Genomic DNA, 13,783 nt, shown 5'->3' with positions numbered 1-13,783 from the left:
CCTCAAACTTGGATTCATCCGTCCACAGCACTTTTTTCCAGTCTTCCTCTGTCCAATGTCTGTGTTCTTTTGCCCATCTTAATCTTTTTCTTTTATTGGCTAGTCTCAGATATGGCTTTTTCTTTGCTACTCTGCCCTGAAGCCCAAAATCCCGCAGCCGCCTCTTCACTGTAGATGTTGACACTGGTGTTTTGCGGCTACTATTTAATGAAGATGCCAGTTGGGGACCTGTGAGGCGTCTGTTTCTCAAACTAGAGACTCTAATGTGCTTATCTTCTTGCTTAGTTGTGCAACGTGGCCTCCCACTTCTTTTTCTACTCTGGTTAGAGCCTGTTTGTGCTGAAGGGAGTAGTACACACCGTTGTAGGAAATCTTCAATTTCTTAGCAATTTCTCGCATGGAATAGCCTTCATTTCTAAGAACAAGAATAGACTGTTGAGTTTCAGATGAAAGTTCTCTTTTTCTGGCCATTTTGAGCGTTTAATTGACCCCACAAATGTGATGCTCCAGAAACACAATCTGCTCAAAGGAAGGTCAGTTTTGTAGCTTCTGTAACGAGCTAGACTGTTTTCAGATGTGTGAACATGATTGCATAAGGGTTTCTTAATCATCAATTAGCCTTCTGAGCCAATGAGCAAACACATTGTACCATTGAAACACTGGAGTGATAGTTGCTGGAAATGGGCCTCTATACACCTATGTAGATATTGCACCAAAAACCAGACATTTGCAGCTAGAATAGTCATTTACCACATTAGCAATGTATAGAGTGTATTTGTTTAAAGTTAGGACTAGTTTAAAGTTATCTTCATTGAAAAGTACAGTGCTTTTGTTTAAAAAAAAAGGACATTTCAGTGTGACCCCAAACTTTTGAACGGTAGTGTATTTCTGTACTGAGATTACTGTAAGCAAGTATTAGCACCCCAGAAGAATACTGGGAAGTTAGAAATGTCAGAGAACCGTCTTCCTGTCTCGTACCATTATTTAGCACTGGTGACCTTATAACATGTCAACGTAATGACAGAGCGAGCCACAGATGTTTTATCTGAAGTCACTTGTAGGACTGAAAATAAATAGTTTATATGAGGAGATCCCATCACATTTTCCATTCAAGCAATGAAATTCCGCCCCAGTTTTTTTTTTACTTAGAACTTGTCCTGGGGTAACCCACTAAGAAGCAGTGTGTGCGGAAACTGAGTGTAACCCGGCTAACAAGTGTATACAGGCATGTCACTCACCACATATCTATAAATCTGGCTGAATTAAGCAATGCTACCGCTACATGAACGGAGTGTTGTGTCTCTTCAGTGTGCAAGCTTGCAGTTTTGCTGGCCTGGAATTTGAGATGGTGTAAGGAAACAATTATTTTTAGTGGACTCTTTTGTTACATGAGCTCATTTACTCATTTGGTATATTAACCTCAGCTCTGCCCCTTCACATAAATAAAGTAGATATGGAACGGCACCAAAACTAATAATAGACATGATAGAATTTAGCCTTATCCTCGCTTCATAAATATGTGTTTTTGTAATGATTAGCACAGTCCAGAAATAGAGCACAGCACTATAAATGGCAGCAAATCACTTGTTTGTTAGTCATAGGTTAATAAAATAATTGCCCATTAGGGACCTGTCTGTATCATGTAATTGAAGCTGTCTCTGCCTGCAGATTTCATGGGAGGAGAAAGGGAACTGGAATTACAGTATGATAACTTTTTTGGCAGATTAGATCTTATACGCATGGCAGCAGGAATAGCCTATCTATCTATCTATCTATCTATCTATCTATCTATCTATCTATGATCTATCTATCTATCTTCTATCCACCTTTCTCCTATCTATCTATCTATCTATCAATCAATCAATCAATCTATCTCCTATCTATCTATCTATATGTTCTCTTCATTGCCTCATATCCTGTCTGATATACATCTTATAATGTACTTCCCGTTTCTGTTTTTCACCCTAGCTGGGATTGCAGCCAACTTTTACTATGCCACTATGTGGTAGTCTCTTCTGGCTGTAGTGGAAGAGTTTATAGTTAAGAATGTGTACTGGAGGGAGAAATAGTTGAGTGAAATCCCAAGTAGAGTGCACGGCAGGAACAGGAAGTTTGTTACAGGATGTACAACAGGCGGGAGTGACTGTCTTTAATATAATTGATACTCACCTGCCAGATCCCTTGCTGATGCTGTTCCTTAGCATGTAGTTCCCCTTGCTCTAAGTCTCCTGGTACAAATCTCTTAGTATAAAGGAAATTCCCACTTGATACAGCAGTGATTAACTTCGACTAGTGATCTCTGGAGACCAGATATTGTTGGAACAGCAGTGATGGAGGCAGATTGAGCATTTGTGGTGTCCCAGCACGGATGTTTCATGTGTCACACCTGTCACAGAATCCTTTTTACTCAAAGCTAAGTGCTGATGAAGGTAGTTTATTATTTCACCACTAGATGTCAGTGTTTTGTATGTAAGCGTTTATCTATTGCACAACTGAAGTAAGCAAAGGGTTACTGTTTCTTATGTCTTATGTACTTTTATTGACCAATAGCAATACTCTTCTTTTCTGACCTATCCTTTCTCTCCTCTTCTTTGCACACATTCCACCACTCACAGGGTCTTTTACACATCCCTGTAGGAAGTAGTCACTTGGTGGAAGGAAGTGTAGCGTCAGTCTTACTCAGATTCTTGTGGTAGGAGGACACACAGAGTAGAAGTCCCTACTTTAGCCAAGCCAGGGCTTGGCTCCGCCCTGTCCTGGACAGTCCATTTGTGTTAGGGAGTCTGAGACACATGTGCATAAAGCAGCCAGAGACACTCAGTTTCTCCAGTCTATCCACAATTTCTACTATGCAGTACTAAACACTACAAGAGGGACAAATTAAGGGATCATCTCAGCCCACGCCGAGAACCACTCAGTATCCTGAAAGCACAGAGGAACTAGCCTGGATAGAACAAAGATACTGGAAGGTCTATGTATTCTATCTCGCAGTGCAGGTTATGCGGGAACCCTCAAACACTTAGCTTCTTTCAGGTAACCACGGCTGGGGCTTGTATCACCCTATTAGGACGGGAAACTCGACACTGTAGGGCAGAAGGGGGTCAGACACTAGTCTAAACACAGGTACAAGTTAGCTTCTCACTCTCAAGTTTCAAGGATTCTTCTCAAGTTCAGTCAGAACACAGTGCTACTTTGGGTTGGGACTCCCTTGACAAACTCCTCTACGCTGTTCCACTCAACTCTAAACTCCCAACTATACAAGTACAGCTACAACTACCTCTCTCTTTCAAGTATCTCTGTAGCACAGATCCAGTGAAGCACTAACGTCTGTATCAAGATTATCTATCTACTGTCAAAGTGTTTATATTGTTCAGAGACTGTTCAGAGAGTCATCTCTTCTTCTGCACCAGCACCTATACACATCAGCTACACACCTAGGGTAATTGTTCCCCTTTCTGTGGGTGGCGGTACCAATAGTCTGGGTTGGTCAATTGCCACTCAGGACTACTTTGACAGGAGCCCAAGGGACCCATCACAGCCCGGCAAGTCACTGACCATTTTGGGGAGTACGGCCAGCCATCCTTTACAAAGCAGGTACCAACATCACACCTGTGTGCTGGACTAGCACTGGCGTTATGACTATACCATCACTGGCTGAGCTGTACAGTGGCACATACACACACATAGTGCCACAGCACACCACACATTGACTATTTTTCATTTCCATATCATGATTTTGTGATGTCATATTATTACATAAGACTATGGAGCATAAAGCTAAGTATCTTCTTAGAACTGTTTGTTATCTTGGTTTTTAGTACAATTACATTTTAACTCATTGTTTCAAGAGAAAAATACAGTATTGGCAGAATAAGGCAGTAACAAGATGTGTTGGGGGCCCCCGGTGCCCCAAAGTGCCTCATTAGCATATGGATTAAGCTACAAACTACACGAAAACAGCGACAAGGATGAAACTTCCTCCTCAGCACCCCATGGGCTATTGGGATATATCAGCTAAATAGAGACATCTAACCTTATGATAGTTTCCCCTTAAAGGGAATCACCTAGATGTTTTTTTACTTGTTAGGGTGGGTTCATACTGAGGAATTCTCGTGGATAATGTCCGGCGAATTCCGCTGTCTGTTCGCGCGCATGGCTGCGCGCCTTTCCGCTGGCTCCATAGACACATTCTATGGGCCGGCGTATTCCACTATCTGCCGAAAGAAGTGACATGTCACTTCTTTCGGCAGATAGCGGAATACACCAGCCCATAGAATGGGGTCTATGGAGCCGGCAGAAAGGTGAGCGGCCGTGTGCCCGGACAGACAGCGGAATTCTGCTGACATTATCTGCGAGGATTCCTCAGTAAGAACCCACCCTTAGTCAGATACTAATAATAGTTTTTTTTAATCTGTTTCTATTTTCTGACAATTTTTTATGCTAATGAGGTTGTTTGGTGTACTGGGGACACCAGTATATTATTATGGGGGTTGCCATCTTCCCTGAGCTGTTTTTAACAGCATTTATTGCCATGCATTACAGAAAGACTCATGGACATAGACGACAATAGACAGACTCTGTCCCCTTTAGATAAATGTGAAATATTACTCGGCGTACTCTGTGACCTTTGAAGGAAGCTATCTATCTACTGCTGTCACCTGACGCTCTAATGCTGTACAACCACAGCAGCCTCCTCTTATTACTACAGACACAACAGGAAATCTCAGCTTAAGGGCCTTTTACACAGGTTGATTATCATGCAATAATATTGTTAAATCGTTCGATTATAGGTGATAACCTTCTGGAGTAAATGTACCAACGATCAAACAAAGAAAAAATATTTGTTTGTATGTCATTGATCGCATCTTTTCAGCTGACCTCAATATCATTGTTAATCGTTTTTAAATGTAGTCTTTAAATGCTAACATGTAAGTATATAAATGTATAGATACAAACATAATTACCATCATTTCCATAGTGATTTATCTTCACGACTAAACGCCTATCGTTTAAAAGAAAAAAAAACATTGTTTGTGATTTGCTAAACGAGCGTTTAAGTGATTTATCTGTACATGTAAAAGGACCCCTACGGTCTGATTTGACAAAGTGTTTTTTTAACGATAAACAATGGCAAACGAGAGGTTTTGGTAACCACCTTAAATTATTCACCATAACACACCGAACTATAGTTATTTGTTCCGATCATCACTATGATATTTACTACGATTTTTTACTCATTCTGATCCTAGAGAAAGAACAAACATTGGGGGAGATTTATCAAACATGGTGTAAAGTGAAACTGGCTCAGTTGCCCCTAGCAACCAATCAGATTCCACCTTTTATTCCTCACAGATTCTTTGGAAAATGAAAGGTGGAATCTGATTGGTTGCTAGTGGCTAGTGCTGATAAAATTCTACTTCACACCAGCTTGATAAATCTTTGCTAATGTGTACATTTAGCGAGCATTTAGCGAAGGATTAGTGAACAATTTTATGGTCAGCTCAAAAGATGCAAACGATTTTTCGATCATTAATTGCATACACACAGAACAATCATCGTTTACATTTGAAAAATATGATGATTTTTCCCATGATAATGGTTCCCTGGAATAGGGTTCTTCGTTTTAGCTCTAGTGGTGGGAATGCAAAATGCAAGATTTCAGGATTATTTTATAATATACATAGAAATTTGTAATATTTGAAGGAAAAAAAAAATCTCACCCAAAACTCCAACCCCAAAATATGTTTAACATTATTTAAGCAATAATACATGTTCTCATAGATTTATATTTGCAACATGTAAATTGAGTTTTGTAACTAAGCTACTGCATGTGAACATCCCTTAAAGTGTTTATGTTATACTATTATTTTCTCACAAAACTCTTTGAACGGATTGGTTTCCATCTCATCTACAGGAATTGCCTACCTGGGAGGAGCGTGCAGTCCAAAACGCAAGTGTGTCCTGGCAGAGGATAATGGTCTTAACCTGGCCTTCACTATTGCTCATGAGCTTGGGCACAAGTAAGATATCATTTCAGCATTAACCTTAATGTGCTATAGAGAAGAATATATGTGTTTCTCAAAACATTTACAAAGATATAAATCAGTTAATTCGTACAATTCTGAACTAACAATAAATTCTGTTATTTTTGTATTTTTTTTATAATGTTATACTACAGTATATGCAAAAATGAGCGAATAGAATTTTTAGGTCGAATGCCATAGTCATTTATCAGGAGCAGTCACTTCTGGCCCTGTAATGTCCTTAGTTATACATCTACCTCTGATTAGCCAGTACTCACTGGGTGGTGAATGTTGGCATTTAGCCTCGGGTGATTGAGCATTGGTACTGGTTCTGGAAAAGATGACTTCTCCCTCTGCCTGTAAGAGTAAGTTCCCATGGCAGAAAATCCACCAAAAAAGCCTTTAAAAAGCCCTAAAAATAACTCAAAAACACCCCAAAAATTTCTCAAAAACACATGATTAACAGCTCCAGTTAGCAAAAGCTGAAAAGCATAAGACCATGTTCACACAACGTATGTTTTGTGTAAATCCCGTCTGTTTTTGCAATTTGCAACAATGGCCGTGATCTACACTAAACGTACGTTGTATTGTGATTGAATGTTTCTAATGAATGGCGGCTGCAGAGAACCTGTCAGTTCACACAATGGAGCATGCGGCTCCGGCTGCACTCTCCATTGTGTGCAGCGGGGAATTCGGATGCGGGTGCACATGGGTGCACCCGCATCCGAATTTACCAGAGGGGAAGATCATCCGGCAGGTACTGCAGTACCGGCCGGGATGATCTTCAGTAACACCGGCTGTTCTGTGTTATACAAAGTGTGAACATGGCTTAAGACAGTGGTGAAAATCAGTTTCGCTTGGACACTCATGTTAAAATCAATGGTAGCTTAAAGTAATATTGTCACCTCCTCTTACACTATGTGCGGTTTTCTGCACCATCCTTAGATTAGGTGGGCAACAGGGTGCTATTTCTCCTGATGATGCTGCTGTGGCAGCGAAACATGCAGAGGAAGCTGTCATTTTAAGGAGCATTACACTCAATATGTGCTAGGGCAGAGTACTGCAGACCCTGCCACAGTATAGACCACTGATTATATAAGAGGAGTGTTATCCCCACACCCTTAAAATGTAATTTTTATTCTTTGTAACTAAATATATTTATAAATAGATGGATATAAAGGTTAAAAATCTTTATATCCATTTATTAATAAATATATTTAGTTACTAAGGATAAAATTTACGTTTTAAGGTGGTTTCTTTTGTAAGGGGCATTGTACCCCAGGTCATGTGCCTGTGGGTTGAGTAGTTATTGTTAGACTGGAAAAAATACACTACTTTACTGCAGGACATATAGCAGCTGATTGGTCCTAGAAGACGAGTTTTTCTTTTAAATTAAAGTAAATTACAGATCTTGATTTGTTGATTTGAGTTGATTTGAAAGAAAACATTTTTGGGTGAACTACCCCTTTAATCCTTTTTCCTGGATTACTATTTGCTTGAGATGTTGAAGACTGAAGGCACACTAATTGGTTAATAATCCATCTCACATTACGACATGCCCCATGTATGGGATTTTGATAAGAAACCCAAATACAATCTCTTATCTACAGTTATAATTCTGGTGGGAAAAAGCAGAGAATTGTTTGAGGAGGGGCAGTATATATTGCAAGCGTACACTCCAAATCTCTAAAGAATTGAAGGCTAATAAGTGGTTTCGCTTGGCGATTGAAGTCTGGAAAACCTTTTTAGTTTTAAAAGGGTTTCCTACAGATCTCTTATTAGGTAAGGAACATCGGGCCGGCTCATAATTAGTGTGAACAATTACCTTCCTTGGGAAAATGCATCTGTATATAATAATGGATCTGACTTGTCGGATACGGGTATGTGGACTCTTGTGGCTCCTTTGAATCAGTGTGCTTGTAACTTGTAAATGCTCAGTGTGAGTCTCTACTTAGTTTATTGGACACCATCCAGCCACCTAAACAGCAGCGGCCCTTTCAAGTCAGCAATACTGAGCGTACTATGTTTCCGAATGAAACAATGAGTCCATTTAACACTGGATTTGATGTGATTACAATACACTAGGGACATTATCAAACATATGCCTATTAAGAAAAACGAGTGGAGTTACAAACTTTGCAGAGTAGTAGTATCGCTGTCCTCTTCTAACCTGCACTAGGACAAAGTAAGCTACTGTAACGTCCATCCATGATGCTATTTTCACACAAGTTGAAATAATTCATAGTTTTTTTTTACCCTTATATATGTTATGTAGCATAGTAACATAGTTCTTAAGGATAAAAGAAAAAAAAACCCAAGAGTACATCAAGTTCAACCTGTACAAAACCTACTGTGTTGATCCAGAGGAAGGCAAATATACAATAAGATGATGCATTTAGCCACATGTGTTGTATGTAACTACATGTACAGTGGTATAACTATTAGTCACACATCATTGCATACAGCACGAGGGGGGGGGGGGGTAGTACAGCAGTATCAGTGCTGCCATGTGACTTTAATGTATACATGTAGCTGGAAGGAAGGGTGGGAGGCCTGACTTTGTAATAGCTTCATATTAGTAAATGGTCTCATTTTATATTATAATTAGAGATGAGCGAGCCTTGAGCATGCTCGAGTCGATCCGAACCCGAACTTTCAGCATTTGATTAGCGGTGGCTGCTGAAGTTGGATAAAGCCCTAAGGCTATGTAGAAATCATGGATATAGTCATTGGCTGTATCCATGTTTTCCAGACAACCTTAGAGCTTTATCCAAGTTCAGCAGCCCCAGCTAATCAAATGCCGAACGTTCAGGTTGGGATCGACTCGAATCCGAACCTGGTTCGCTCATCTCTAATTATAAACCCATTCCTGAAATACAAAAATCAAGTTTAATCTTGAAGAATTCTTTTAAGTTGTACTTCTGTCTAATAATGTTACGGCAGTCATTATGTCATAACACTACGATCATAAGGATAGATGGATTATTCAAGTGGATGTAGCTGTGTTGCATGTTCTTTACCATTTGTTACCAGGAGCATCACCACCAGTTCTTATAGGATGGAATATGGTAGTGGTATACCATCTCTTATAATAGTGGGGAAAACACACCCTACTCATATCTTCCTCACTTCCCCTATCACTGTCATTCCAAAAGAGCCGATCCCATTACACAGTGTTTCTTGTATTTTGGGTGCAAATGTTACCTATTCAACCAGTTTGCAGATGAGGTGGGACACTTCTGTAGCCACTGATTTGCTGAGGTGGAATTTGATTGGTTGCTAGGGGCAACTGAGACAGTTTCACTTTACACCATGTTTGATAAATCTCCCCCTAAGGCCCCCGTTTCCACTGAGCAAAACTAGCGGAATTGTCAAGGTTAGCCCTGTCCGCGCTGAAGAATGAACATGTTCATTCTTCAGCGTGGACAGAGCAGGAGCGCCCACCTCCCATAGACTCCCATTATGAGCGGGAGGCTAACGGCATTCCGCGGCAGACAATTCCGCCGCGGAATTCTGCGAGTTTTGCTCAGTGGGAACGGGGCCTAAGTGCGTACTTCTTCCAGCTTGTTTTTAAAAGCAGTCAAGTCCCATTAGAATTAGCATATACCAGTAGAACAACTTGAATGTAGGCCAGCGATGGCTAACCTTGACACTCCAACTGTTGCAAAACTACAATTCCCACCATACCTGGGCAGCCAAAGCCATATCTTTGGTTGTTCAGGCATGATGGGAATTGTAGTTTTGCAACAGCTGGAGAGTCAAGGTTAGCCATCACTGATGTAGTCAGTTCTGGATTACTAGGCATGTACTTCTATTCTCAGTTGTTACTTATCATCTGTAAACCATATCTGTACACATATGGAGGGTCCCTTAGGTTAGAGATAAATATAGAGGCTACCATTTCCGGTTTCACTGTTTGTTCCTTACAGGGCTGATTATACATGCAGGACCAGGTTGTTCTTTATTCTACAGCATACAGTAGTTAAATGTACGTATGACTTGTTTGTCCCTAATCTGAGGTGCTAGACTAAAACAAGTAAGTGAAAAATGTATAGAGGGAGTGTGATCCATATAAATAAGTTATAGTTATTACCTGTATTCTCCACCCTTCAGCTCTAGAGGACCATCTCGTTACTTGAAGTGATCCAAGTTAAATGCTGTTCGAACCTTGGTTCAAAGTTGTGTGTAAACCTGTCCAAATAGCATTCAGTCCATTGTGCTATAGACGTAACAATGATTGTTAATGGTTCTGTCCGTTGTACTAAAAACAATTTCTTTTGACCAATAGAAACCTTTATTGAATTATAGCAATACATTTTTTTTAATTTCTAATGCAATGGTCTTTCAACATTTGTCATTAGAGTGAATATATTGTGATGTGAATGAAGCCTTAAAGGGGTACTCTGGGTTTAGGGTACTTTTTACTGTATGGCCAGGGAGGGGGTGGATATAGACGCTATCATCCACTTACCTCCCCGGTTCCAGCGCTGGGTCCCGGATCGCGCCACCCCGTTCTCCCGTCCCTCTGCCGCTTCCGCGTCTCAAGGCAGCTCAGTCATTCAGTGGTCATAGCAGGGTCCTGCCTCGGCCGCTGAATGGCTGAGCTGCCTTGAGACGTCACGTCTCAAGCCGCAGCTCAGACCAGGAAGGGGCAGCGGAACGGGGAAACGGGGCGGCGCAATCTGGGTCCCGGCCCTGGAACAGGGGAGCTAAGTGGACGGCGGCATCTATATCCACCCTCTCCCCAGCCATACAGTAAAAAGCACCCTAGCCCGGAGTACCCCTTTAAGGTCATATTACACGACACAATAATAAGGGGGAAGCAAATGCTGACCTGTCCCCCCTGGTTCCCCGCTTGCTGTCTGTGCTATTACAGGCACAGACAGCAAGCATGGAGCAACTGGGCAGGCCGCAGGCAGCAGCGGGAGGGACAGCCCGGACAATCCTAAAATCGTTTGGGCTGCCCATTGAAGTCAGCAGTGGCCTGCTGCTGCCATTTGTATTACACAGATTGAGGAGCAGCAGACAGAACTTTCAGCATATTGAAAGACCATGATCAGCTGACATCGTGCATTTCAGCTGACATTGTTTTCTTTCAACATACGCAATTAAACGAAACGGCATGAACGGACGGTAATTGGCCAAGTAAAGCCATTAATCGTTCTGGGTAATAGGGCCTTTAGACTTTGCAAAAATCTTTTGGTTCTTCATGTTTGTATATATGAACGTCTTCTTCTTTTTATTGCCCCTATTATTATTATTATTCTTATGTACCAACAATTCAATGTTGATTACTATATAATATATACAGTATATATATATATATATATTGTAGGGATCTTCCCGGGGGATGGTGTGTTTGGACACAGTTCACAACAGACTTGGCTTTATGAAACAGGAGCTTGGCGTTTATTTGTATCATAAACAGTCCAGCAAACAGAAATTTAGCAACACCGTGCTTTTAAGAACGAAAATAAACAAAAAAGGTCTTGCCCGTCTGGGCACTTACTAACAGGCAGGTCTGTTCTGACTCTTCAATAGGCGGTATCACAGGGTATGAATAGGCCCCAGCGGCGGCAGTATTCCTTGTTCCCAGGAGACACAGCATGCAGGCTGTTCACCCCTGGCTGAGAGCAATCACCTGTAGCTCTGTGGAGCTTTTCTCCTGTTGCAGGCTTATCAGGGCACACCTGACTGCAACACCCGAACTGGATCGGGGGGAAGGGAATGGCAGGTCCCACTACCAACCTACCTTCCATTCCAGTAAATCCAGGCCCGGAAAATGGAAAGAACAACTCAGCAGCATAATACTGCTGAGTAAGAGATCTTTCCCGGATTTACCATCTCACCATATGTAGTAGCCTGGGTGAGATGTACCTCCCCTCGAACACTTTTTCCAGTGACACTTCTACATACATACATACATATATATAGTGGTGACAGCGCTCTCTGTCTGGGGAGAGAGGGGTTACAGCTATGGAGAGATTACCTCCACAGTCCTGTCCCCTGATGCAAGCCCCAGCCTTAAGTGGATCTGCTATGATTTGGAAGGTGAGGGAGACCTCCTGAGTCAGAGTACAGTGCTGTAGACCACCCTGTGCACGCCATGCCCCTCCTCCACTCGCACTCCCACCCAGTACAGGGAGCTCTTACACCAAAGCAATGCTCTTAAACCAAGTAACAATTTTGAAAAACTGTGAGCTCTTAAACCAAAACGCTCTTAAACTAAGTTACTCTTAAACCAAGGTACCAATATATATATATATATATATATATATATATATATATATATATATATATATATAGTTTCTCCAGAATGTTCTGTCTATTTTCTTGGTCTTCAAGCTTACATATTTCATTATTTTGATTTATTAACTCGCCAATATAACTGTCCTTTTCAAAGACCTTTTTTCCCTCAAATATCCAAAATAATTTGTCTTCAACCTTCTCATTGCTTCAAGTCAAAGATTAGGTACTTATAGTCCATAGTATTCTCAAGAGTCTTTAGATCTTAAGTTCAAAAGCTTCAAGCCTCTTCCTGTTCTGTCTTAAAAATCCTTGTAAATCCGAGCTATAGCAGTCGTTCCTCCTCTGTAGGATGTGCTGATTGCATTACCGGCTTTCACTTATTTTTAGCTGGAAAATATATAACGCATTAACCTGTCTACAAATCCAATAGCCCATTGGATGTGGCCGGGATGATCGTGTACCAGGCCTACGAGTGATATAAATATAGAATGAAATTATGGAGGAACGTGAAGCAAATTTTTTAGCTTTTGCAACTAGACTTTATTGAAAGATCAATAATTTAGTAATCAGCAATAAGGCCTAAGATATAAGCTGTGACATTGAAATGAACCTGCATACAGAAACAACACAGACTGGGAAATGACAGTCCAAATGCACACAATAGTAAAAGATAGCCAAACAATCTCTTAAAGTAAAGGCAGGCGAAAATTTTTATTAAAGTATTGTATTGGCCCCCAAAAGTTATACAAATCCCTAATATACACTTATTATGGGAAATGCTTATAAAGTGCTTTTTTCCCTGCATTTACTACTGCATCAAGGCTTCACTTCCTGGATAACATGGTGATGTCACTTCCTGGATAACATGGTGATGTCACTTCCTGGATAAAATGGTGATGTCACGAACTGTCTCCCAGAGCTGTGCGGGCTGTGGCTGCTGGAGAGGATGATGGCAGAGGGATGCTCAGTGTCCCTCTAGTGCCCTTTGTACCTTAGTGTCCCCCTGCCAGAAGCTGGGACACATAAGGTGCCCAGGGGGTTGGGGGCAAAGAGATGGCGGTGCCGGGCCCCTGCTCGTAGGCTCCGGAAACTGCTACAGATAACAAGCTCAGGATCCCATGCTCTGGGCCGCCGCCTCAGCTGTAACAGCGGCACTCACGTGTAGTCCAACTTGCTTTTATTCCATTTAAATGGTCGCACTAAAAGCTAAATACTTTTTAGATAGATACTTATAATACATACTGTTTTACAGATGCTTTCTGTGCAGTGTAGCAGAGCAGCGCTCACAAGTGGTTATGTGACAGGTCTTCAACTAAAAACATTGTCGTGCCAATAAAAGCTGGCGTTTAAGGTTTTCAAGTATTGCAGCAAAGCAAGTACTCAAACTAGAAGAGTAAGGGTCCTATTCCACGGGCCGAGGAGGGCCCGATCAACGATGTAAACGAGCGGCGATCTGCTAGATCGCCCCTCGTTTACTGGGCCTATTCCACGGCCCGATGATCATTGAGCGA

The 13,783-nt window shown here is 41.4% G+C and overlaps 1 protein-coding gene across 1 annotated transcript in view; it reads left to right on the top strand.

Annotated features, from left to right (window-relative positions):
* ADAMTS17 (ADAM metallopeptidase with thrombospondin type 1 motif 17) overlaps positions 1 to 13,783 on the top strand; it is a 191,678-nt gene that overhangs the window by 75,322 nt on the left and 102,573 nt on the right. The window contains exon 8 of the mRNA XM_069985227.1: positions 5,915 to 6,020. Coding sequence (XP_069841328.1) covers positions 5,915 to 6,020 — 106 coding nt within the window. The remainder of the gene's footprint in view (positions 1 to 5,914; positions 6,021 to 13,783) is intronic.

This window comes from Dendropsophus ebraccatus, chromosome 1 (assembly GCF_027789765.1).
Source record: "Dendropsophus ebraccatus isolate aDenEbr1 chromosome 1, aDenEbr1.pat, whole genome shotgun sequence".
Classification (NCBI taxonomy): domain Eukaryota; kingdom Metazoa; phylum Chordata; class Amphibia; order Anura; family Hylidae; genus Dendropsophus; species Dendropsophus ebraccatus.
Note: the sequence above shows the minus strand (reverse complement) of the source record. Positions and strands in the feature narration are given on the sequence as shown.